The 23,946-nt window shown below is 38.2% G+C and overlaps 1 protein-coding gene across 4 annotated transcripts; it reads left to right on the forward strand.

The window, feature by feature from the left end:
- The first annotated feature begins 375 nt into the window (after positions 1–375).
- On the forward strand, positions 376–22,036 carry LOC113533522 (protein FAM227A). 4 transcript variants are annotated; one of them, XM_053227359.1, is made up of 17 exons: positions 376–540; positions 3,313–3,459; positions 4,712–4,794; positions 7,912–7,957; positions 8,318–8,385; positions 8,708–8,848; positions 10,014–10,112; positions 10,435–10,560; positions 11,351–11,477; positions 13,373–13,474; positions 15,973–16,064; positions 16,144–16,228; positions 16,653–16,735; positions 17,513–17,670; positions 19,020–19,160; positions 19,447–19,519; positions 19,746–22,034. In XM_053227359.1, exons 2-17 carry the CDS (start codon positions 3,318–3,320, stop codon positions 19,815–19,817), a joined length of 1,638 nt encoding a protein of 545 aa, XP_053083334.1. In that variant the 5' UTR covers positions 376–540; positions 3,313–3,317; the 3' UTR covers positions 19,818–22,034. The 4 variants fall into 4 exon arrangements, with proteins under 4 accessions (XP_053083334.1, XP_053083336.1, XP_053083335.1 ...); XM_053227361.1 differs by having other exon boundaries at positions 10,435–10,542; XM_053227360.1 differs by having other exon boundaries at positions 10,026–10,112.
- Positions 22,037–23,946: the final 1,910 nt, after the last annotated feature.

Below are 23,946 nucleotides of genomic sequence, written 5' to 3' on the forward strand. Positions count from 1 at the left end.
ATCAGGCTTTTTTATTTACAATAAAACAAGCTAATTGCCTAATTACACAAAATACGATAGCGTTGTACAGTTGCGATATAATATGTAACGACAAAGTTTACAGTGGCTTCATAAATTGATTAAAAACATGAAGTTAAAAAAACACACCTGAAGTGCATTTTTTGTTCTTCATTTTCTAGAAGTAGAGTTAAAAACCCTGCTGTATTTTTTAAATACGAGAAAGTACACTGCCATCTTGGTCAGACAAAAGTGTCTTGAACGCACCTGACTTCGTAATTACGACTTCCCAACTCGTAAATACGAACTTCCCAGGAGCACTTGAACGCACACAAGCCAGGTATATACCGGTTGCCTCTTCCAAAATGGCGGCGCTGTTGTCCTGTCTAGCTTAGCTCACAGAGGCGTCTGCAGTTGGTTACCATAGTAACGACCTCTGCGTTGCACAACAATTAGCCGAACATCCTGAGCAGCGCGGGAACGTCGCGGAAGCGTCAGGAGTTAGCGTGAATAAATCACCCGTGCTGCCTTCTTTCATGTGAGGTAAATCACCTCCAAAACAAACAACTGTTCTTACTGTTTCTGGTACTATTCAGTTAAATAAGAGAGGGTTTGTTTTAAACGCACTCAGAGTAGTTAGGGGTCTGTATGGAAAGCCAGAAGGACCAAAACGTCTAAACTAGCACTAAAGTCTCCATGAAATCAACATTGAAGTTTTGTAGCTTTTAATGTGAGTACAGTACTGTACAAAAGTCTTAGGCACCCAATTTTTTTTAGTACAAACTCTATTATAGATTTTTATTTGATGACTTCTACATTATTAATTCAGTACAAAAACATTTTAGATTTCCAAACATTAGTTTTCAGGCAAAAAATTAAATATTACAGAAAAATGTTTGTATGTCAGTAAAGAAAGCAGCAGATTACATAAGAGACATTTTTCAGATGAAAACATAATGTAGGCTGCTGGGTTTTGCTGCAAAAATAAGAAGCGAGTGTGACAGTCAAAGTCTCCAGAAGAACTGTCGCTGCTTCTGCAAGATGCTCAGTAACACTTCCAGCTCATTTCCTTATAAAACTGCACACATTGTACCTGAGACTACTAATTTTTTAGGATCATCACACCAAATATTGACTTTGTTTCATTTATTACTGTTTACTGCTCTTTATAGTATTTTTGTTAATGTAGAAACATTTAATTTCATTATTTTTGAAGGCATCTTTGCTCTACAGCATTTCTTTGCATGTGCCTAAGACTTTTGCACAGTACTATATGTTAGCCTTAAAGTTGTCTAGAAGCCAGTATGCTCCAAAACAGTGACACAATTCTCATTTAGAAGATATATGCATTCAGAATTTACAGATCAACAATTTTGATGACATCTTTCTACATTTTAGCTTCTCGTCAGATTTTCTGTCCAATCAAATGCTGTCTTGAATCAGCAGCTGAGGTTGATGTTGTTGGGTGAGGGAAATCATATCAGCAAGCATAATGTGTCTTTTCCTGTTCGAACACACGCGTTTTATTCAGTTTTCCAGCTGTAAGTTGGTTAAGAAGGAAATGGCTTGAATTCATTCACTTTGAAGAAGGAGGTATTAGTGCCAGCTTACGGCTTCGTGATGTGACAGGCATCGTTATTGCTCGGGTTTGCGTTATTGTGTGATACTAACTGTCAAGTACGGCTTAGCCCGGGCTGTGAGGTTAGCTAAATGCTACTGTCTATTTTAAAAAGGGGAGGAGCCACTCGGTATGTCCCGCCCTGACTTCCTATTTCAGTGGAAATTACGTCAACACATCAAATAACCCTGAGTGTTTCAAGGCACTTCACTGGGTCTTTAAAGACACCTTAAAAACTGACCTTTTACTGTGTTGTCCATAAGCCAAACAAGTGCAGATATGTTTTCCCCCTAAACTGCCTCTAAACTAACAGTTGAAGACAAACACTGTTAATTTAATACTTTAGTTGGAATAGTGGAATTAAAATAGACCAGAGTATCAGAATACAGAAAAGAAAAAGGTAGCAGAATTTGTGTTAAAGTTACACAACAATTGACTCTAAGGGACTGGATTTCTTTTCTTTCTTTTTCTTAAATTTTTAATATTTAAATTTTTTTTGTTATAAAGGTCATTTAAAAAGTATTTATTTATTTATTTAGTTATTTATTTATTTATTAATTACTGATTTATAATGTACCGTTACCAGATTTTGACACAATGCTATACCTTTTTTTTTTTACCTTTTGTTTCACCTATTAAGCATCACCTTTAACTGAGACAAGGGGTTTTGTTTAGATCTGGGAAAATGCCAAAAAAAAAAAAAGTGGAATTTCCCAGACCTGGAAATATATGGAAAGGCAGAAATGATTCAGAATATAGATATTCATTTGTTACAGTAATGATGTGTTCGTGTAGAACTCTTTGACACGGGAAGGCAAATGTACTTGCCAGTCAGGAGGTTAAAGTCATTCGAAGATATAAGGCAACTGAGATCTATGGATAATATCTAATAACTAAAAACAGCACATAGCCATTCAGTCTTTTATTCTGTGTAATAGTATAGTGATAGTGGAAAGAAAAGACTAAGAAAAGACTGCACTAGGGATGAGTGATATAGACTTAAAACTATATCACGATATTTCATGGTATTTTTTGCGGTAACTATATAAATGACGATATGAAAATATTAACATTCAACACGATCTTTTTGGCCACAAGTCACATCAGCATACCGTCTTGAGAGCCGTCTGATTCACATCTGATCTTCTGTATCCAAACTGCTTCCATATTATGGAGGAAGCTCCTTTTTTGGGATTAATTCTTCTTCCTCGTCGAGGGCTGGAACTCTGCCTTCTGCCATGCTTGTTCTCGTTCTACGGGTGAGATGCCCACATTGTGGCACGTAAACATGTCATCAACTATATCATCAATATCACGGGATGACAAATTCTTGTGGAGGAATTATACCGGTAAATCATGGACGATTCCTGCACAACCAGAATTAATCCCTGCAATTACACTTAGCATCAGCAGCTTAGCTTTTTCTGCTATAGTGAAAAATGTCAACTTCTCTGGTTTAAATTAAACTTCTAAAGTTATTTGAATGTAGCATCAGATTCAAAACACTAATGTTCTGAATCTGTGGGGTTTAGAGCTTTATTTATTATCTATACTGTCAATCAATCGATTCATCTTGTCTTTTTCACAAGAAAAGAGTAAGAACTCTGGGGACTGTTTTGTGTTCTCACTACTCCTGAGATAATGTATCTTTATAGAGAGACCTAAAGGCTTTGTTTCCTTTATTTTCTTTGCTGTAGGTGCCATGTTTGAAGCACAGAGTGCGGTAGTCGAGGTAAACAGGCTGTGTATGCCTGTCATGGTGTGCCATGAGGATGACAGAGAGACCTCCATGACCGTGAAGCAGAAATGCGAGAGACTTCGGGAGTTATCACGTGCCCCCATCAGTATCCTTAAGGAAAGTAAATTAGGATAAAAGTAAGAAAAAGTGGGTGCCATGTACTGTATGTGTGTAAGTGTATGCATGAATGCAATTGTTGCCATGCTCCTTGATGGCTGTAGTTTAGCACAGATTTCTGAATATGATATATTATAACATAACATAAATTATCATTATAAAATAAATGTATTCGCTTACAAACATACTACTAATTACAGTATACCGATCAGACATAATATTAAAACCACTGACAGGTGAAGTGAATATCATTGATTATCTCATTTCAATGGCACCTGCAAAGGGGTGGGATATATTAGGCAGCAAGTGAACAGTCAGTTCTTGAAGTCGATGTGTTGGAAGCAGGAAAAATGGGCAAGCGTAAGGATCTGAGCGACTTTGACAAGGGCCAGACTGTGATGGCTAGACGACTGGGTCAGAGCATCTGCAAGATGGCAGGTTTTGTGGGGTGTTCCCGGTATGCGGTGCTTAGTACCTGCCAAAATGGTCCAAGGAAGGACAACCGGTGAAACCCGCTGAGAAACCTTGGGTCAGGGCATTCATATGGATGTGTCTTTGACGTGTACCACCTACCTAAACATTGCTGCAGACCAAGTACACCCCTTCATGGCAATGGTATTCCCTAATGGCAGTGGCCTCTTTCAGCAGGATAATGCGTCCTGCCAAACTGCAAAAATTGTTCAGGAATGGTTTGAGAACATGACAGAGAGTTCAAGGTGTTGACTTGGCCTCCAAATTCCCCAGATCTCAATCTGATCGAGCATCTGTGGGATGTACTGGGCAAAAAAGTCTGATCCATGGAGGCCCCAACTCACAATTTACAGGACTTAAAGGATCTTCTGCTAATGTCTTGGTGCCAGATACAACAGCACACCTTCAGATGTCTTGTGGAGTCCATGCCTCAACAGGTCAGAGATGTTTTGGTGGCACAAAGGTAACCTACACAATATTAGGCAGCTGGTTTTAATGTTATGGCTGACTGGTGTGTATTACTGTATCGTGGACAAAATGCACATGCTCACACCCAAATAAGTGAACTAAATTCATAGATTTCCTCTGATGTTTCCTATTTGTTTACAGTTTTGGATAATGTGAAGCCTCTGCACAGTTTAATAAACGAGTCCTGAGCTTTAGCAGGTTAAACTGTGTGGGTTAAACCCTAACTGTGCTGGACTTCAGCCTTCCAGAACCCACATTTGTTTCCCCGTTGATTTGAATTTCCTCAACCCAGTGTGTGTTAGCATGTTTGGTGGGGACCATGGAGAGTCTAAGTGAGGAAATTTCCCATCTACCTTTGCTGCAAAGACACAGCAGCCTTGTGCAGGTAGCTCACACTTGGTTCATGTCTACCAATAACGATCACGCTTCCACTAAAGTGGAATTAACACTGGTTTTGCTTAGCTTATAAATTCCTTTATGGCATGAAAATATTAGTATTTTTGGAACTATGAATTAACAAAATTATTGATGATTACTGTTATTATTTTTGTAGAAAAATATAGTTTAAAATCTTAAAATGGAAAGAGGAAAATGATCAAGTCGAGACCTTGGTATCATAATCTGAAAGAAGAGCTATTATGAGATATGATACATCAAAGTTTTGACATTCCAGCTAGCAAAACTTTCAAATACTGAAATTTGCATTTAAAGTTACTTCAAATTTACAGTAGCAAAATTCTGAGACATGTACATTTTTGAACAGTGCCCAAACACTGTTATCCTGTAAGATCAAATACTGTTTCCATTTTTTTTAAGATTATACCTGACAGATTCATATAAAGCAATTTCATTAAATTACTTGTCAGAGAAAGACATTTTGAGCCAGTTAAGATGGCATTGTGAAAATGCATGCTTTTCAGTAAATAGTATTTTTTCTGAAGGTATCTTCTAACTTCTAAACCACACATTCACTTTGTTCCTAAGTTGTTCCTAAATATTTTGCCTTCAAATTTCAATTCATGCAAAGCATTTAATAATATTAACAAATCTTGAAAGCTGAAAGTTGTCTGTGGTTGTGAATATTTGATTGGTCAAGGCTATCTATGTTGTGTTCATTCTGGATGATGATTGACTTATAGCTAGAACTTTATAAAACCAGGTTTATCTATGAGTTTGGAGAAGTTTATGTGGTTAACTCATTTTCACTAAGATGCCAGACAAAGCCTTAGAATAACAAGGTCACAAAATAATGATTTTTTTCCTAGTTGTTTTTTTTTTTTTGGTAGATAAAGTCATGCTAACTCACTCAGTAGTTAGGATTTTAGGAGCTGCCCAGAATGGCGTGCACATCCTATTCTATCAACGTCAATAAAAAGTGACGATTATATGCTTTCCTTTGTTATTTAACATGTTTTAATCAGTTTATTATTAGGCTTAGGTTATGTGGAACATCTGCAATACAAGTCCTTGTGAATGGGCTGTTATAGGAATAAAAACATGCTAGAACAAGCACATTAATATAAACCTACCATTTATGTTACAATCATAAATATTCTGATTGGTGCTATTATAGAAAATTAAGTAACACCATGCGATTCGAGAAATCGGCCACGCTGTGGTGTAATTATTGTAATCAACACACATTCTTTGTTAAAAAATTATTTGATTATCATTTGGGTGTGACGTCATAGCTCACGCCTCATGTACGCTGCTTCAAATTCCAGCACTCCCACTATAAAATGCCTTAATAATAATAATAATTCACCTTTCTTATACAAAACTGATAGCAAAAAGGAAAAAAATAGTAATAAATAAAACAAAAATTACCTGGTTAGCACAGTCCTTCAAAGGATGTTTGAGCCATGTTTGAATTACGAAGCCCTAGCTGGTCACAGCACCACTGATGGCTCTGCCATGGTGCACACAGTCCCCAGGGTCACAGCACCACCAAGCATCCTCACTCTGTATGCTGCACCATGGATCCATGGAGCTACAGAGCTGTGCACAGGGCTACACAAAGTGAGCGCAGGTACACTGGCACAGAAAGCCAAGCAGCCTTGACATTTTTCAGAACCATAGCACCAAACAGTGCAAAAACAGAGTCAAAGGAGCAAAGCTAAGTGAACTTTCTTGGCAAGAATGAAAGGAGCACACATGGCAAAAGTGGTCAGGTGCCGCACTCAATTCCTGGCTAGAGGACACACACTGTGCATGGAAGATCGAGACCAGAAGAATTCTGCTGATCAAGCTCAGGTCTTTTGGAACCTGGCAACCCTGTCATGGGACATCGAAGGTAACATGATACAAATAGGAGATGCACTATTTGAGTTTAGGTCCACCTTAACAATGCCTCACTGAGCTCCAAAATAAATCCGTATTTCCACAATATATCTGTAAAAAACTAAAGAAATCTTATCTATCTATCTATCTATCTATCTATCTATCTATCTTTTTATCTATCTATCTATCTATCTACCTATCTTGGAACGGTAAGGCCAATTTTTTTGTTTTTGCTATACATTGCTTGTATGCAGTTCAGGAAATGAAAGCTTTTTTTTCTCAGAGTTTTCCAGTGTACCAAGGGCATAGTGGTCGGGTAACTTAAAAAACGCTTCTGGTATAAACCACACCCACCTTTGGTTTTAATCTGAATACAAAAAAAATGAATATTTTGAGCACTAAAAGATATAGTTTCAGATAATGGCGTCAGATAATTGACATTTTATACCTGTGTGTTTTAATTAAAAAAAAAAACCTGAAATTTAAGATTATTTTTAATATTATTAATGCTAATGATATTACTTTCATTATACAATAATATTATAATGCTAAAATTACTGCACTAATATTACATGAAAATCTGCCTACAGATTCACTCACAAAAGATTTTTAGGTAAAAAAAACTACTTAAATTGCAAAGATTACAGTTTACAGTTCATATTGCAATACTAATATCAACTGTAAAAATATTATGATAAGGCAAGCTGATATGCCTTATACCCTTTATGAAGTTTTTATCAGAAACCTGGTCAGTTACTTAATATTGCTTAACAAAACACAAACCTTTCTCTGTAACATCAATTTTTTCAGGAAAAAAAGCTGTATGGGAATAAAACAGGGATGTAAGCCAAAATGTACATTAAAAATGCAGAATGCAAGAATTTTGCAGATTATCTCACTCACACACACACACACACACACACTGCCCTGAGGCTTCACTGCTGTGCTTAGTTGGCACCCTAAATGCAGCTCAGTTTATTTTCCCTCTGCATTCACAGCTGGAGTAAATGTCAGGATCCAAATTAAATAAGTGTAATTTTTTTTTCAGTAATTATAGTACAGGATTTAGTGACAGTATCTGTGAATATCAGGATACCTGGTCTGTAATCACCAAGACAGGTTTCTTATTTAATTATGGGTGAATTTACTACATTACCCAAAACTACTGTATATTACATAATTATACTCCACGGTTGTGTGTTTTTACCTGTGTGTGTTTCAGATCAGCAGTGACAATACAAAAGGCCACCTGGAGTCTGCAGCTAATGGCAAGTACAAACATTTAGAGTTTAAAATGCTAATAACTGAAATGGCATCATACTGTATGTATAATTATTTAGCCTAAAAATGGTATTCCTGCTTGTCGTGATATTACTGTCATACTTTGTTGAGCTCTCGAACCAGTACTCTAAGGTAATGGTAATGGTAATAGTGGGTATTAAAGAATGCTGCTGATGACAATGCCAATAGCAGAGGTCCTCGAAGTATTAGAAATAACACACTAATTGAAATTTTGTCTGTGTTCAGATGCAGTCTGGTCTATACACACTCTTGAACTGAGTTTGCTTGATTTTTTTCTCTGTGTGAATGTGTGTGTGTGTGTGTGTGTGTGTGTGTTATCACCACAGAGGAGAGAGAGAAGCCCCACACTATCCCCTGGTCAATTTCGTGCAAGAGTAACATGGCCACTGAAAAGGTTAGAGGACTGGGGCCAGTTGGCTCTGCATCAGCATGTCCGTGTGTGTGTGTGTGTGTGTGTAAAGGGACTATAAAAAAAATTAGAGTCCTGGTGTTTTTTCTAGTAATCATTGGGCATTAAGTAACATTGGTAACATAAATATTTCTTGATTTTGTACTCAGACTGTTCAATCATTTTCTCAGACACTACCTTCAGTACGTGTTCATTATGTGTGTATATATCTGTGTGTGTGTGTGTGTGTGTGTGTGTATATATATATATATATATATATATATATATATATATATATATATATATATATATAAATGTGTGTGTGTAGAAGATGGAGGACATACCTAAGATGGTGGAGCTGTACCAGTGTCCACAGTTCGGTGATGTTCCAGTAACTCTGCCACACAATACTGCATACAGAGCCATCGTCACACGTGTCATACAGGCACAGCGCCACCTAGTGCACAAGGTGCGTCTCTAATTATGCGACTGTATGAATCATAAGTGTTCCAGCAGGGAAAGCAGGAAAGCATGAAAAATGAACACTAAACTCAGCAAGATAATAATAATAATAATGATAATGATAATAAGCAATGCTGCAAGTGCAATTAAGTTTTATAGAATTATACTGCAATGTTATGTGGTATAGGGGCAGTATGGTTGGAAAATCCACAGTATGATAACCATACAATGCATGTTGACAGTTTTTGGTACAATATCTGCTTTTACCTTAACCTATTTCAAAACCAGCATCAACAACATAATAAAGTATTCAATCATTTGGTCAGGAAACTGCAAATATATTGTTTCAAATGGATTTTTTTAGGATGATCACTTTGCCTTCAGTAGCTTATCCAGTGTAGATATGCTTCTAGACAGGTGTACTGCATGATATATTTAAGCTATAAGCAAATTACCATGCTCTGTGGCATCTAAGTCGCTTTTAAAGATGGTTCATTATGGGTGCACTGATGGCAGGGGCTTCAGTCACAAAGCCTGCTGAGCTGGCTGTGTTTCAGTAGGCACAGTGACATCTGCATTTAGATCTACAGCAAAGACATCAGTAAATAGATGAATGCACGTGAGAGAGTGCAAACACCACAAGCACTGGAGTCTATAGAGATGTGGAAAACAGTAATAGGGTCAAATGAATCATCCTTCTTCATGTTCTCCATGGTGGGGGAGTGTACACCAAGAAAACAGAAGCGGGGAGACTGTTTAGGGCATTTTGCTGGCATGGTTTGTCCTCTTTAAGGGACGAGGCATTGCAAATCAATACAAAGTTCTTCTGACTGGAATCCTACGCGGAAACATTTCTCTCCTGGTGGGAGTGGTCTCTTGCAGGATAACCACGCCCACATCCACATGGCACGGGGTGCATGGAATAATGCAAATGTAGACAGCACCCTCCACCACCATCAGAAAAACACCATAATGTAGCATAATGTTAATGGTGTATCTATTTCACATTTCCTTAACACTGTGTATTTAATGCACTAGTAAATGCCACATAAAACAAATCTTACCATCGGCAGCAATTTCTGTGTTTATATTGCTCACTTGAATCTTACCTTGTGCCTGTTTTTTTTTTTTGTGTGTGTGTGTGTGTGTATGTGTGTAATTGTGTTCTATAGCCCATCTTAAAGGCTGTCTTCCATAACATTCTCTCTTCCTCCACCATGGAACGCTTCGTCATCAATTCGTTCTGGTGGCTCTTCCTGGAGAACTTTCAGGTAAGTTTTTTTTTTTTTTTTTGCCTGAGAAAAGTTAGAAAGTATATTTTTAGGTCAAGGTTTTAATTTAAGGGAAGCGTGAGAAGTCAATTTTATGGCTTCCAGATTCTATGATTGGATAAGCATCAGCAATATGGTAATAAATCTTTCCCCACATGCGTGTCAGAGCTAGAGGAGGCACCAGGGGACAGATTTCCTGCACTTTAGCTTTCTGCACCATCACCTGCGGCACTGTTTAGGACCCAAATTATCATTCTGAGTGACAGTCTATCTCAATTTCTCTCACTCTCCCAATCTATCTTTCTCTCTCTCTGTTTTTCAGCCCGACAGGAAAGCTCAGGATCGACTGTTTGGCCGGATTGCAGAGAATTACATCAGCATTCTGACCCAGAGCTCGCTGTCCTCTAACAGTGGCACCATCTTCCTTCCGGTAAACTACACTACTTTAGTAAGCAAATTCTCAAAACATGAATAACATTTACATTGTGCTGTGATTGAGGCTGTGACATAATTAGACATATTAAATACTTTAGTTGTCATATGGATATGATGTGATATACTGTATATTGTGTATATTGATTGTTGTTGTGTTAAAATATAAAAAAAAGTTCTTAAAATAGTATATTAAATGCAGTCAAATATGAAATAAGCTTAAAATATGTATAGTCACAATTTTAGCTAAAATTATGTTAAAATTGCTTAAAAATTATGTGATTTCAAACAAACAAAACCCTAATATAACATATATCACATACAGTAGATTTTTTTTTATTGCCCTTCCAATAGTCTAATATCTGCTGTTGGAAAATTAATATGTAAAAACATGTAAAAACATGTGACATAACAGATATACATTTATCCTGGCCTACTTCATTGTTTGCAGTTTTATTTTTTTGACGTAGACATGGGCAATTTAAAGTATAACATGAGCTCTAAAACACATTAAAATGTGTTTTTTTCCCCTTTCTTTAACAGTAGAATTTGTTCCTACTATCTTAATGTGTTATAAGTGATTAGTAACCCAGTTGAAGTGTATGACTTTGTCAGTCAGAAAGACTTGGGAGGCTAGAAATGATTCATAGACATAGTCACACTAGATTGTTTTCACTGAATCGACACCTGTGCCCTGCTGGTTAACTAGGATTGTGTTACTCTAGTGACACACTCTGGTGTTAGGTGGAGTTAGGTAGATGTTTGGATAATAGTGGTGAGATGCTTTGTGGTGTTCGGTTCTTCAGGATTTCCCCAGCATACTGAGTCAGATGCTGTTCTGCTGCTTCTCCTGCTGCTTCCCTCAGTCGTGCTGTTTTCGTGATCCAGCCTTCCTCACAGCTCTGTGCTCCACCGCCTACCAGTGGATCGGAGGTAAAACCGAAGCAGCAGAATCTAAATGAATATTTCTAGACAAGTTCTTGGAGCTTTTGTTATTTATTTGCACAGCTAAAGTAAAAAAAAAATTGTAGGAAAAGTCATGGACACGCTTGTTTCCAGAACTATTTCAACATTTATTTATTTTCTTTAAGTAATGAAGGATTTCTACCTGAAATGTCATTTTTGGGCAATACACCAGATTTTCAACTTCAAGATCTTTTTTTTATTTATTTTGGTCTGATAAACTCACCTAGTTCCTTATATGTTTATTATGTACACTATAATTGCATATACTCTTTAATATTAATTTATTATCATTAATTAGTTCATAATTTTTCATTTGATAATTTGTAAGTAAAGTAGGGGTGATGACCAGACCAAAACAACAGCAAACGAAAACTGAGAATGTGTAAACTAAAGAGAAATGAAAATGTTTGTTTTCATAACTCCCTATCTAAACAGGTGAAAAACAGAAAAGCAAGGGCATCAACTCGCCACGTTCTCACTCCAGTCCTTCACTTTGTAGCTATTTACAAATGTTGAAGCTACTGAATATAAATGCTATATAAGCAGATACCCAAAGCAAGACTCACCCATACATACACATAGAAACAAAAATTCAAGTAAAAACTAAAATTAAACAGGATATGTTGGACAAAACATTTCCATTTACTTGCAGAGTTGAGCTTTTATCTTTGAGAAATAAAACCATATTAAAAACCTGTGGTCTGAATTGAACAGATCAGTCCAAATGTCCAAACCCATTTATCAATAAAGACATATATACTAATTAAAGTGAAGTAAAGTGAAAGTGAAGTGACTCACCCATACTCGGAATTTGTGCTCTGCATTTAACCCATCCAAGTGCACACACAGTAGTGAACACACACACACACACCGTGAACACACACCCGGAGCAGTGGGCAGCCTTTTTGCTGCGGCGCCCGAATTACAAAGAAACTTGAAACGTTGTCCATGAAGAAGTGGAGCAAGATCCCTTTACAAGTGTTTTTCTCTAGGGGAGAATTCAGAAAATATTATACATTGTGGGTGTGCCACATGCCTCAGGCTGTTGGGAAAGAAAAACATGGCCGAAATCAGCCAGCGCCCAGCACAGCCAGTTAATTCTCCTCTGAGCAAAAAAAAAAAAAAAAACATGTTGTACTTTGAACAAAATTTAATGACAAGGAAGGCAGTAAAGCCAGAATAAACAGCGGCAGCGCTTTTCCAACACGGAGTAATTTATTAAAGAGAAGGAGATGAAGCTCGACACAGATTTAGTGATTCTGCTGCTGGACAAGTATGTAAAGGCAATCTATGTAAAGTTTTGTACTCTTTGAATAGCCAGCTTTGCGTAATGAATCAATTAGATACGTTTTCTTCCATTACAAAGAACAAGGACAGCAAATGCACCCGGGACCATCGTCATAAATCATTATTAGCCAAATCTTGTATAGTTATAGTGTTATATCTTAGCTTTCAAGCAGCTGAATGGCCTATATCCAGTTGAATGAATAATGCAATGAAGAACATATTTAAGTCTGTTAATAAGCACATTCGATCACTCAGATTTTTTAAAAATATATCAGTGAGAAGTATATCATAAGTATATATATTTTTAAAAATATATCAGAAGAGCAGAGAGAACAGAGACCTCCTGTTGAATTACTGACTTCGCTTGATTCTACAATAGTGTTGAAGCAATAAATCAGGCTTAGATTTATCATGCGTGTCGAAAGGAAATGAGTCAGTCTTGTGTGAACTGTTGCACTGAGTATTGGAGTTCACAAGTATTTGGGTCAAAGGAGTTGTTATAGAATCTAGTGCCTTTCTGTCTCTACAGAGCATTGTATTTTGGTGTCAGTCTCTCACTCTTTTTCTCTCTCTAGGGCTCTGTCCTGCTCCTGAAGTCTACAAGCAATGGGACTTTGAAGCTCTGGAGGCAAACGAGACCAGCAGCATTTTACAGAGAGAAAAAAAAGAGGAGAGTGGTATGTCATTTTTTCAAACCACCCTCATCCTTGCAAAGGAATAAAATGTCCCCATGTTCTTGTCTTTAAGTCTTAATCTTTATTGAGCTCTCAAAATCACCTTGCAGTGTTCACCCGAGTTCCTCCTTACTGTTAAACACACAAGATTTAATTTTCTCTCTCTTTCTCTCTCCCTACCTTTCTAATTTTCTCTTCTCTCCCTTCCTGTTGCACTGATGATGTAATACCAGATAGAGGTGTAATGATACAGTGGTGTCTCGATCGATATAATATATTGTTAGTAAAGCAAAAGCAAGCATTTTATATATATGTACCTACCAAAAGTGGTCCAATGAAGGACAACTGGTGAACTGGTGACAGGATCATGGGTGCCCAAGGCTCACTGATGCATGTGAGGAGCAAAGTCTTGCCCATCTGGTCCGATCCCACAGAAGAGCTACTGTAGCACACGCACTGTACACACAAGTTAATGCTGGCTAGGTTAGAAAGGTGTTAGAACACACAGTGCATCACAGCTCGCTGTGTATGGGGCTGCGTTGCCGTAGACCGGTCAGAGGGCCCATGCTGAGCCCTGTCCACTGCCGAAAGCACATACAATGGGCACGTGAACATCAGAACTGGACCATGGAGCAATGGAAGAAGGTGGCCTGGTTTGATGAATCACGTTTTCTTTTACATCATGTGCATGGCCAGGTGCACTTACCTGGGGAAGAGATGGCACCAGGATGCACTATGGGAAGAAGGTAAGCCGGCGGAGGCAGTGTGATGCTCTGGGAAATGTTCTGCTGGGAAACCTTGGGTCCTGGTATTCAAGTGGATGTTACTTTGGCATGTACCACCTACCTAAACATTGTTGCAGACCACGTACACCCCTTTATTGCAGTGGTATTCCCTAATGGCAGTGGCCTCTTTCAGCAGGATAATGTGCCCTGTCAAACTGCAAAAATTGTTCAGGAATGGTTTGAGGAACATGACAAAGAGTTCAAGGTGTTGACTTGGCCTTCAAATTCCCCAGATCTCAATCAGACCGAGCATCTGTGGGATGTGCTGGACAAACAAGTCTGATCCATGGAGGCCCCGTGTTGCAACTTACAGATGCTAAAGTCTTGGTGCCAGATACAACAGCACACCTTCAGAGGTCTTGTGGAGTCCATGCCTCAATGGGTCAGAGCTGTTTTGACGGCACAAGGGGGACTTACACAATATTAGGTGGTTTTAATGTTATGGCTGATTAGTGTGTATGTATGTGTATATATTTATACAAGCAATCATGATGTGAGTGAAGTGTAGACTTTCAGCTTTAATTCAAGGGGTTTAAAAAAACCATTGCATTAACCATGTTTTACATAGTCCCTCCATTTTCACAGGCTCAAAATTAATTGGATACACTAACATTATTATAAATATAATGACTATTTTTAATACTTGGATGGAAATCCTTTGCAGTCAATGACTGCGTGAAGTCTGGAACCCATGGCCATCACCAAATGCTGAGTTTCCTCCCTTGAGATACTTTGCCAGGCCTTTATCCATCATCGAGCAAAGGCTTCCTGAGTGCAGCAGAGAGCTTGCTGTGTGTCCGTGTGTGTATGTTCCACATTAGCAATGGTGCATTGTACACATATTTGGCAGATTCAGCTGTATTGTTTCGGCCCAACTCTCACTAGTCAGCAGTGTCGAGAAGGCAAAATGCTCCTATAGGCCAGTGCTTAAAGATTTTGGGGAATCTTCCAGCTCCTCTTGCTGTTATTCTTGAGCTAATATAAGCTAATACTAGCTAGTATACTACTATGCTAGCGTACTAGCTCATGGAAGCATGTTTTTTAAACCTCCATAGCCTGTCTTGATTTGAGATACAGGGGAAGTTTGTTTTTCAGAGGTGAGAGTGTGGGCTTGATTAAGTTTAAATGTTTAATTCACCTTGACAAATGACAAATAGCCTACTTTATAATAAGGTCTGCAGAATGTATTGTTTGATATGCAAACGTGTCGAGTCGAGAACCTCGTATTGAATGAAACAATATGATACGCGGTATCTTTACACTCCTAATGCCGGACATATTTATACGCTAAACTGTAATTCATATTACATTATAGATGAATTGCTGGTTCTTAAATAGAACATTGAATTTAGGAAAACATGCATTTAAGGTTTCTTTGCTGAACATCTTTGCATTTTGCTCTTAAATGAGTAACAGCGTTGTGTTTATTGCCACTGATTTAGCAAATACACAAACTGTCATTGACTATTATCCATACTGGTCACATGTACAGAATTAAGTTAATGGAAGAAAGGATGTTTTAAGTCTGCAATGTTAAATGGATGAATACAAAAAATACAAGAATCTTGTATTTTAAATTAAATAAATTAAATATGCGCATAGGTTGATGTACACATTTCTAAATGTATTATCAGCAGGACACATATGTCATGCCAGTCGTGGAATCACCTATAGTATGTGTATCAGTATTTTTTTTTTCTTTTTTTTTTTCTCCAGACTCATCACTGACTTCTATCGACAGTGTGTTTTCTTGCATCTTCTTTTCTGAACCCTCCGGCAGCCTCACAGCTGTAAAAAAGAAGAGAATGGTCAGTGTGACACATTGAGTACACAGCATCACAGCATAGTGTGGAAGGGAATGAATGAAAAATACTGTATGTGTTTCAGAAGAGTCCGTGTGAGGTGAGTCAGGCCATTGCATTGTACTCCAAGAACAAGCTCACTACTACAAGCCACACAAGCACTAGTGAGGGTGAGAGCAATACATACACACACACACACACACACACACACACACACAATGACATGTACGGCTGCTGTTTTGCAATACAGGCCATGCTATATTGCTAATTATAAGAAAACTAGCGAAGCAACAATCTTATATGAGCCATTAGTGGTAGGTGGTATGTTGGTATATTGGTGAGAGAGTGAGAGGGTTTGGACCTTGTGGGGATATTTGGCCGGTCCCCACAACTGTTTTATTTACACAAGCTTTTATTTACAATACTAAAAGAGCCAATAGGGTTAGATTAAGGTGTAACATAAGATTAATTAGCTGCGTTAATAATCATGTAAATGGGAGGTCTTCACAAATATAGTAAGACGTGTCTCTGTGTTGTTAATCTCGCTCTTTATGGTCTTTCTTAATCTTCGGTCACATCGATCTTGTGTTTCAGTGGAGAAAGCAGCTTCACAGAACATCCCAGGATCTGATCTAAAAGCTCTTACTGAGCACAGAAACCACACCTCAGCTAGAGAGGTAATTACAGTATTCCTAGAGCACAGTGCTCAGGTGCACAATAGAAAATGTACAGAAATGTAGAAAATGTACTATGTACTGTAATCTATTTATATCACATTATCTCTATTCTCTGAATATCACTTGTTTTTACATTCCCTCTCTCTCTGTTTGCTACTTTTCTTTTCTTTTCTCTCTTCTTTTTCCCTAGTTTATCAGTACTAATGCTGCACTATTCATCTTTTTTTTTAATCATGATTTCTGGCTTCCTTAATTAGTGGAACATAATCGACTGTGATATCGGTGAGCTTGATTGTCATTGTTTATGTGCTAACATTAGATATGTCTTTTATACTGAATCTGGTGTGTTAAATTACCATTGAATCTCCTCATTAATATGGTTCAAGTGTCTGTTAACTGTGCAGGCTGTGGTGCCATAATAATTAATTATTTCATTAATTCATTTATTTATATTCTCTTTTAGTCGGCATTTACAAGATATCATTGACTAGTCTTATTTTAATTCAACGAGTTTACAGGAATTTATAGAAACAGGGGCTTACACCAGACAAAAAAAAATCCTACTAGTTTCCCATTTTTCTATCTGTCTTGCCTGTCTTTCCTGTCTTTTTTTCTCTCTCTTCCTCCTATTGTTTATTCTAAACCCTACTTCTCTCTCTCTGTCCAGTCTATTTATGATAGCTGTTTATTACATGACTGTAGGAAATACAATATTACTGTCGATTGATGGAAAGGACACGCAGAAGAACAAGTAATAATCTTTCTCCCTCCATGCAGTCACATGCAGTGGATGGACATATAGAGGTGAAGCAGTGTGTGTTTAACGTGTGGGGAAACTCTCCTCTGGTGCAGCACTACATGAACACACTGCGTCTGCAGCGTAATGTGGGTTACAACGTTCTAGTAAGGAGAACCCAGATCCGAGCACTGCCTCAATATCCTCATACACTTGCCTTGATACCAGGAGGCACACATTTAAGTACATTATTTAAGACAAGAGCCAGTGTCAAAAGTAGAGAAAGCTAAACTCTATAAACTCTCTCTCTCTCTCAGAAAAAAAAAAAAAAGCTCAGAGTTTTGTCTCAAATGGTGTACTACAAATTTGCTCACTTTTACCTCTGCCATTTAGAAATTTAAACCATTATACTACACACTCACTGTCAGCACATTAAAACATTACTACATACTCACACTGTCAATACACACACTCTGAACACATTAATACACACTCAGAACCTCATTACACAATCACACCAACACCCTGTGCACCTTAATACACACTTACACTGTCAGTAGACACATTCAACACCATAATACACGCTCAAAACCTCATTACGCACTTGCACTGTTAAAACACACACTCTCAACACTTAGTACACTCTCAAAACCTAATCACACACTTGCACTGTTAAAATATACACTCTCAACACCTTAAAACACACTAAAAATCTGATTACACACTCGCACTGTCAAAATTAAATACTCACACTATCAATACACACACTTTCAACACCTTACTGCACACTCGCAATGTCAATACACACACTCTCAACTCTCTCATGCACATGCCATGCCGCACTATGCACGCACATTGGCAGCACACACAGTCTCAACACCTTTATAGACACTCAAAACCTCATTACACACTTGCACTGTTAAAATACACACTCTCAACACCTTAATACACACTAAAAACCTGATTATGCACTCGCACTGTCAAAACACACACGCTCAGACCATTAGCACACACTAAAAACCTCACTAAATACTCATACTATCAATACACACACACTTTCAACACCTTACTGAGCGCTGGCAATGTCAATACACACACTCAACACTTTAATGCCCACACCATACCGCACATTGGCAACACACACACAGTCTCGACACCTTTATACACACTCAAAACCTCATTACACACTTACACTTTCAAAACACACACTCAAACCCTTAGTACACACTCAAAACCTCAGTAAATACTCACACTATCAATACACACACTTTCAACACCTTACTACTCACAATGTCAATACACACACTCTCTAAACTTTAATGAACAAGCCATCAATTATAAAGCAATCACAGATAGATATCCTGAGGATGACTATAAAAAATGGTGATTTACAGTGAATTAAATGATATCCTAGATATTTTCTATTTTATCAGTGATGCTGAGGCACTAAGCCTTATCTCTTAATGACTGTAGCCTCACTTGTGTGTATGCAGAGTGTGCTGCATGTCTGAATGTCAGCTGTCTCCTCATCTTCCTTAACTCGCTCACGGCAGACTCGCTTACTTACCGAGATGTTTTGAGGCAGACAGCCTGCCAGCGGAGGGAACTGCGCTCTCTCTGGGCACGACACAGACAGGAAATAAGCAGCATGCAGCAGAAGCGGGAAGACGAACAAAATCAGCTCCTCAGGTTAGAGCTAGTGTACTCTAAATATCTCAGTACACACTGATACTCTGGAAAACCTGCACGTCTTTTTACAATTATTAAGGCATAAGGAAGGTGCGGCAGTAGAAGCGTGTCAGGATCTGGCCTGGCCATAAGGGATAAGAAATGTCAATGGACTCAAAACAAGAAAAAATAACATTCTTAGTGTATTAATACATTTGGATCCAGGTTGTGATGTATACAGGACCTGTAGTATCAATTTTTAATTTAGTTTATTTATTTACTTACTTTTTTTGCAATTGATGTCCAGAAAACACAAGAAAATCCTGTCTCAGAGAAACGTGGTACACAAACTCTGCCAGCTGCTAGTGCCACCAGCCAAGGTCAGCTTTATTAGAGTTAAAAGCATCACTTGTTTACTTCAGTAGAGATTTTTATACACTGATTCACAGAGTTGTGAAATTGACCAAACCTTTAGTCTTTAGTCAAATAGCATGTTACTAAAATGGTAATTGTATTATAATCTGAGATTATGAAGCATTATTGTTACAGTTATTACTGTCTCTCTCTTTGTGTGTGTGTGTGTGTGTGTGTGTGTGTGTGAGCCAGGGTGAAGAGGAAAGCAAAATACGCTCTGAACAGTTGCTTGCATTTAGCACCATAATAACTGGAATTGAATAACACACACTGCATGCACTGCATCTAGAGTGTACACAGTGAAATGTCATGTGACATTAAAACCAGAATGTGTTGGTTGCACACTTATCTCATTAGATGAGCTCATTGAAGCAGAAACGAGTGAAATGTTCATCTCATCTCTTTAATCATCATGGTTTCATGATTACAAATTCATAAGAATCTACACAAGCTTTCTCATATAAATGTATAGGATTATGGTCTGTGCTCACAGATATTCATTTAATTGAATTTGAGGTTTATATGACAACAGGACTGCAATAGTAGGACTGCAATACTGTGAACAAGCACTAGATGACAGTACAGGCTTTGACTTTAATATAACTGCTCTCTCCACTTCTCTGTTCTCTGCATAGTCTGAGGTTACACAGGAACAACACTTCATAGCAATAAGAGCTACTTTCAAATTCCTGGTCAAATTGAACTGTTTTATAGTTTGGGTCATACTGTTCAGATTTCCTATGTGTCCAGGAACATCTGGAAAACCTGAATATTTTGGACGAGTCCTCTAAAAATGGAAAACAGGAAAAATGTGAAAATATCGTGAAAATATTACTGAGGTCCTGCAACCAGGTAAACGCAAGTTTGATCATAAATCAAGGAGTCAAGTTAGTCCTAACCCATACACTGAGAGGAGAAGAGTATGCTATCTGATATGCACTATATGTCCAAAAGTATATGGACACCTAACCATCACAACCATATGTAGGTCTTCCCTAAACTGTTGCCACAAATTTGTACCTGAGACTACTTTTTTTTTTTTTTTGCTATGACAACCAAATATTACCTTTGTTTAGTTTATTACTGGTATTTTTTTAAATGTAGAAATGTTTATTTTCATTATTTTTAACGGCATCTTTTCTTTATAGCTTTATAACTTCAGCTGTGCCCAATGTAGCTTCAGTTTTTTTTTTTTAAAACAATAAAGGAGAACCTCTGCACCTCTGTCCCCAAAAGACTTCTTTTAAATACTTACTTTTCTAAGACAGAACTGTCAGGATTTTCATTCATTCATTCTCTCATACTGGCTCTTCCTGGAGTCATTGTGAGGAATAATTGTGGGGTATATATTTTTATCCTACCAGTGAGGTCAAGGCTTTCACGCGGCTTTAAGTGAAGCTGTGTGAATCAAAGAAAGCTCAGCTGATGTGGATAACCAGCACGACTGCTGCATTTAGACTGGAGAGGAAATACTGTCTCAGAATGAGAGAAAGAAAGAGAGGAATGCCTTCCCCAAAGCCAACGTTTCAACCGCAAATACAATGCAGCCATTTTTGAACTCCTGCCTGCTTGAAAAATGGTATGGTTCTTTTCTTCTTTTACTCAATGAAACGTTTCCAACATGTGGAAGAAACTGAAATGTGGAATACTTGTGTTGACATTGGATTCCCATTGGTATTATAACCCCTCATTCCCCTCATGGAAGCAGGGAGATGTGCCTCAATAGTTCTTGCGTTGAAAGGATCTTCATTCATCTCAGATAATAAAATAAGAAGAATGATGCATGCTCACATTGAAGTTTTTGTGTCATGGTGAATTGGGCTGTTGAAGAAGTAGTGAAGGAGAAATTTTTGGGTGGGTAAATGATGAAATACAGATTATCACATCACAGGATAGGGAAAATACAGAATTACACATTGCAACACAGGACAGGGAAAAGTAATAGAGCAATCAGTATTTAATAATGCAACAGCATGATGTTATCAACCCAATTTTAAAGTCCTAGGGATATTTTGTTGGATTCTGGATAAAATTTGCAAGAAATACCAATGCTAACCATGACCATTTGTAATTTTCCATGCCTTCATTCCCTTCTTCAAATATGTGTTGGACAGTTCATTCATTCATCTTTAGTAAGCATTTTATCCTGGTCAGGGTTGCAGTGGATCCAAGGAATATGGGGTGAGGGGAGAATACAGCATGGATAGGGTGCCAGTCTATCTCAGGGTATCATGCACACACACATTCATACATTCATCCATACCCGGTGGCAATTTAGCATAGCCAATCCACCTACCACCACACACACACATATGGGGAGAACATGCAAAACTCAACAGAGACAGTAACCCAAGCTCAGGATCAAACCAGGGACCCTGGAGCTATGAGGCAGCAGTACTACCCACTGTACCACCAAGTCACACTGGCCACACTCAGGATGTTCATATCACAACTGCTGGAATGTCTATACAGCGAGATACCACATATACAGTATTTAACCAAATGACAATTATAAATACTACAACAATCCATGCATTACATGCCCAAATACATCCCAAAACCTCTTGCACCACTTTTTGAGGTGTCTAGCATTTGAGTGTACAGTAGAAGTATATACAAATGATCAAATATATTTTGAAAATGCTTATAGTTACTATACTAAAACTCTAGGTATCTGTATTTCTTATAGGTATTATATAAGGGTAGGTATTTTGAATATTGTTTGGGGCTCTTCTTTTCCTCATCTACCCTCCTAGTGTGTGTCTTTCCCTGTGTCCACACCTTGTATGTGCAGTGTCGTACGTTTATATGCTGTAAGTGCATACATGATAGCAAAATACTCTATTAATTAGGGATGAGCAATACCGCTGGGTTTCATTTCAATCCAATACCAACTAATACCAATACTGATACCAATACTTTGATATGTTTTCTTGTGTATAAAAAGTATGAATTTGGCCTCTTTGCACAGGAAAATGGTCTCCTAAAGATATCCTCGGTAGCTGCCCAAATGTCCTAGGAGATGTTTCCTAATGCTGGCACCATGACCACGTTCTTAAAGCCATGAGAGAAAGCATCTCTACTGCCCTCAATGTTAGCAAGCACCATTGCGCTCCCAGCAAGAAGGTTACTTTTGTGAGAGCCAGAAAACAGCCCCAGCTGCAGCCCAGAACACCAGTAAGCCTGCTCACCAAGGCATCAGATTGGCAGCTGAACATTGAACTGGGCAAGCTGCTCATGTTCCCTCCCAATATTATGCCAACATCTCTGCAGCCTGACATGTTGATTCTATCAGAGACGTCAAAACAACTGGCATTGATTGAGTTGACTTTGCCCTGGGAAGACCACATTGTGAAAGTGATTGAGAGGAAGTGTGCCAAATTTCAGGAACCGGTGGAAGAGTGCCGAAGGCAGGGATGATGGGCTTAGTGGGAGCCAATAAAAGTAGGATGTAGGGGCTCACTTAGGAAAGTCCTCACACTACTTGGAATCACTGGGGCTGCAAAAAGAAAAGCCATCAGCTCCATCACAGAGGTTACCAAAAGAGCCTCTAGATGGCTTTAGATCAAAATGGATGATCTGTGGTCAGATGCTGCTGGGATGCAATATGGGGTTTGATCTATCCCAGCTGGGTCAACTGAGTGAGGATGTCTGATGTTGAAGACCCATAACACCAGATGACGTCAGGAAACATCACAGATGAAGTGTCCCAGTGCATCTAAGAGTGTATCTTCTCAGCAAAATCGTCAGTTTTATCACGTACACTTGTACAGTTGTATACTTGCTCCATTCTAGCACAGTGATCATTGAAATGTGCTGTAGCATAATCAAGTTTAGTGTACTTTAGTGAACTTTGTATTTTTTTTTCCCAATAGGGAGGCTACATGTCACTTGTGTGTGTGGGCATGTGTACTTTGACAGTTGAAAGGCTTTTCACTTGGTGACTCAGAGACAGAAAGCAAGAAACGATACCCAACAATAAAGCCATCTGTTAGAGGAACCGACTTTGCACCTCTCTGAGAAACTAAAGCATAAGATGACAGATAAATAATAGACTATTGTGTAGGTGCCAAAGAAAAAGACAGAGCAAGACGCAGTGATGCAGAATTAGGATCTGGCAAAAGGACCATGCAATGTTACTGACAATAAATAGAACAGAATGAACTGAAATATAGAGAAAACAACAAAAAGTGGAAATAAATAGAGCAATTAATGTAAAAGCAGTGAGCTCAAACATAGCACTCTGTTAGATAGTGAAAACAGTAGAGCGTTGGCATCAGTTCTGGCACAGACGGCCCGCACCCAGGAGATGGAACAGGTGAGCTCAGTGGGCATCACGCCCAGAAATGCCATGCACTATATTTGTCAAATTTGCAAATGAGAATACTGATCT

This window comes from Pangasianodon hypophthalmus, chromosome 21, assembly GCF_027358585.1.
Source record: "Pangasianodon hypophthalmus isolate fPanHyp1 chromosome 21, fPanHyp1.pri, whole genome shotgun sequence".
In the NCBI taxonomy this organism is placed as follows: domain Eukaryota; kingdom Metazoa; phylum Chordata; class Actinopteri; order Siluriformes; family Pangasiidae; genus Pangasianodon; species Pangasianodon hypophthalmus.

Excerpts from the sequence above, each read along its gene's own strand:
- LOC113533522 (XM_053227359.1), top strand. The coding sequence starts at position 3,318 with ATGTTTGAAGCACAGAGTGCGGTAGTCGAGGTAAACAGGCTGTGTATG. Across the intron at positions 10,113-10,434 it reads TCTTCCTGGAGAACTTTCAG|CCCGACAGGAAAGCTCAGGA; the intron begins GTAAGTTTTTTT and ends TCTGTTTTTCAG. Across the intron at positions 17,671-19,019 it reads CAGATCCGAGCACTGCCTCA|GGCAGACTCGCTTACTTACC; the intron begins ATATCCTCATAC and ends TAACTCGCTCAC.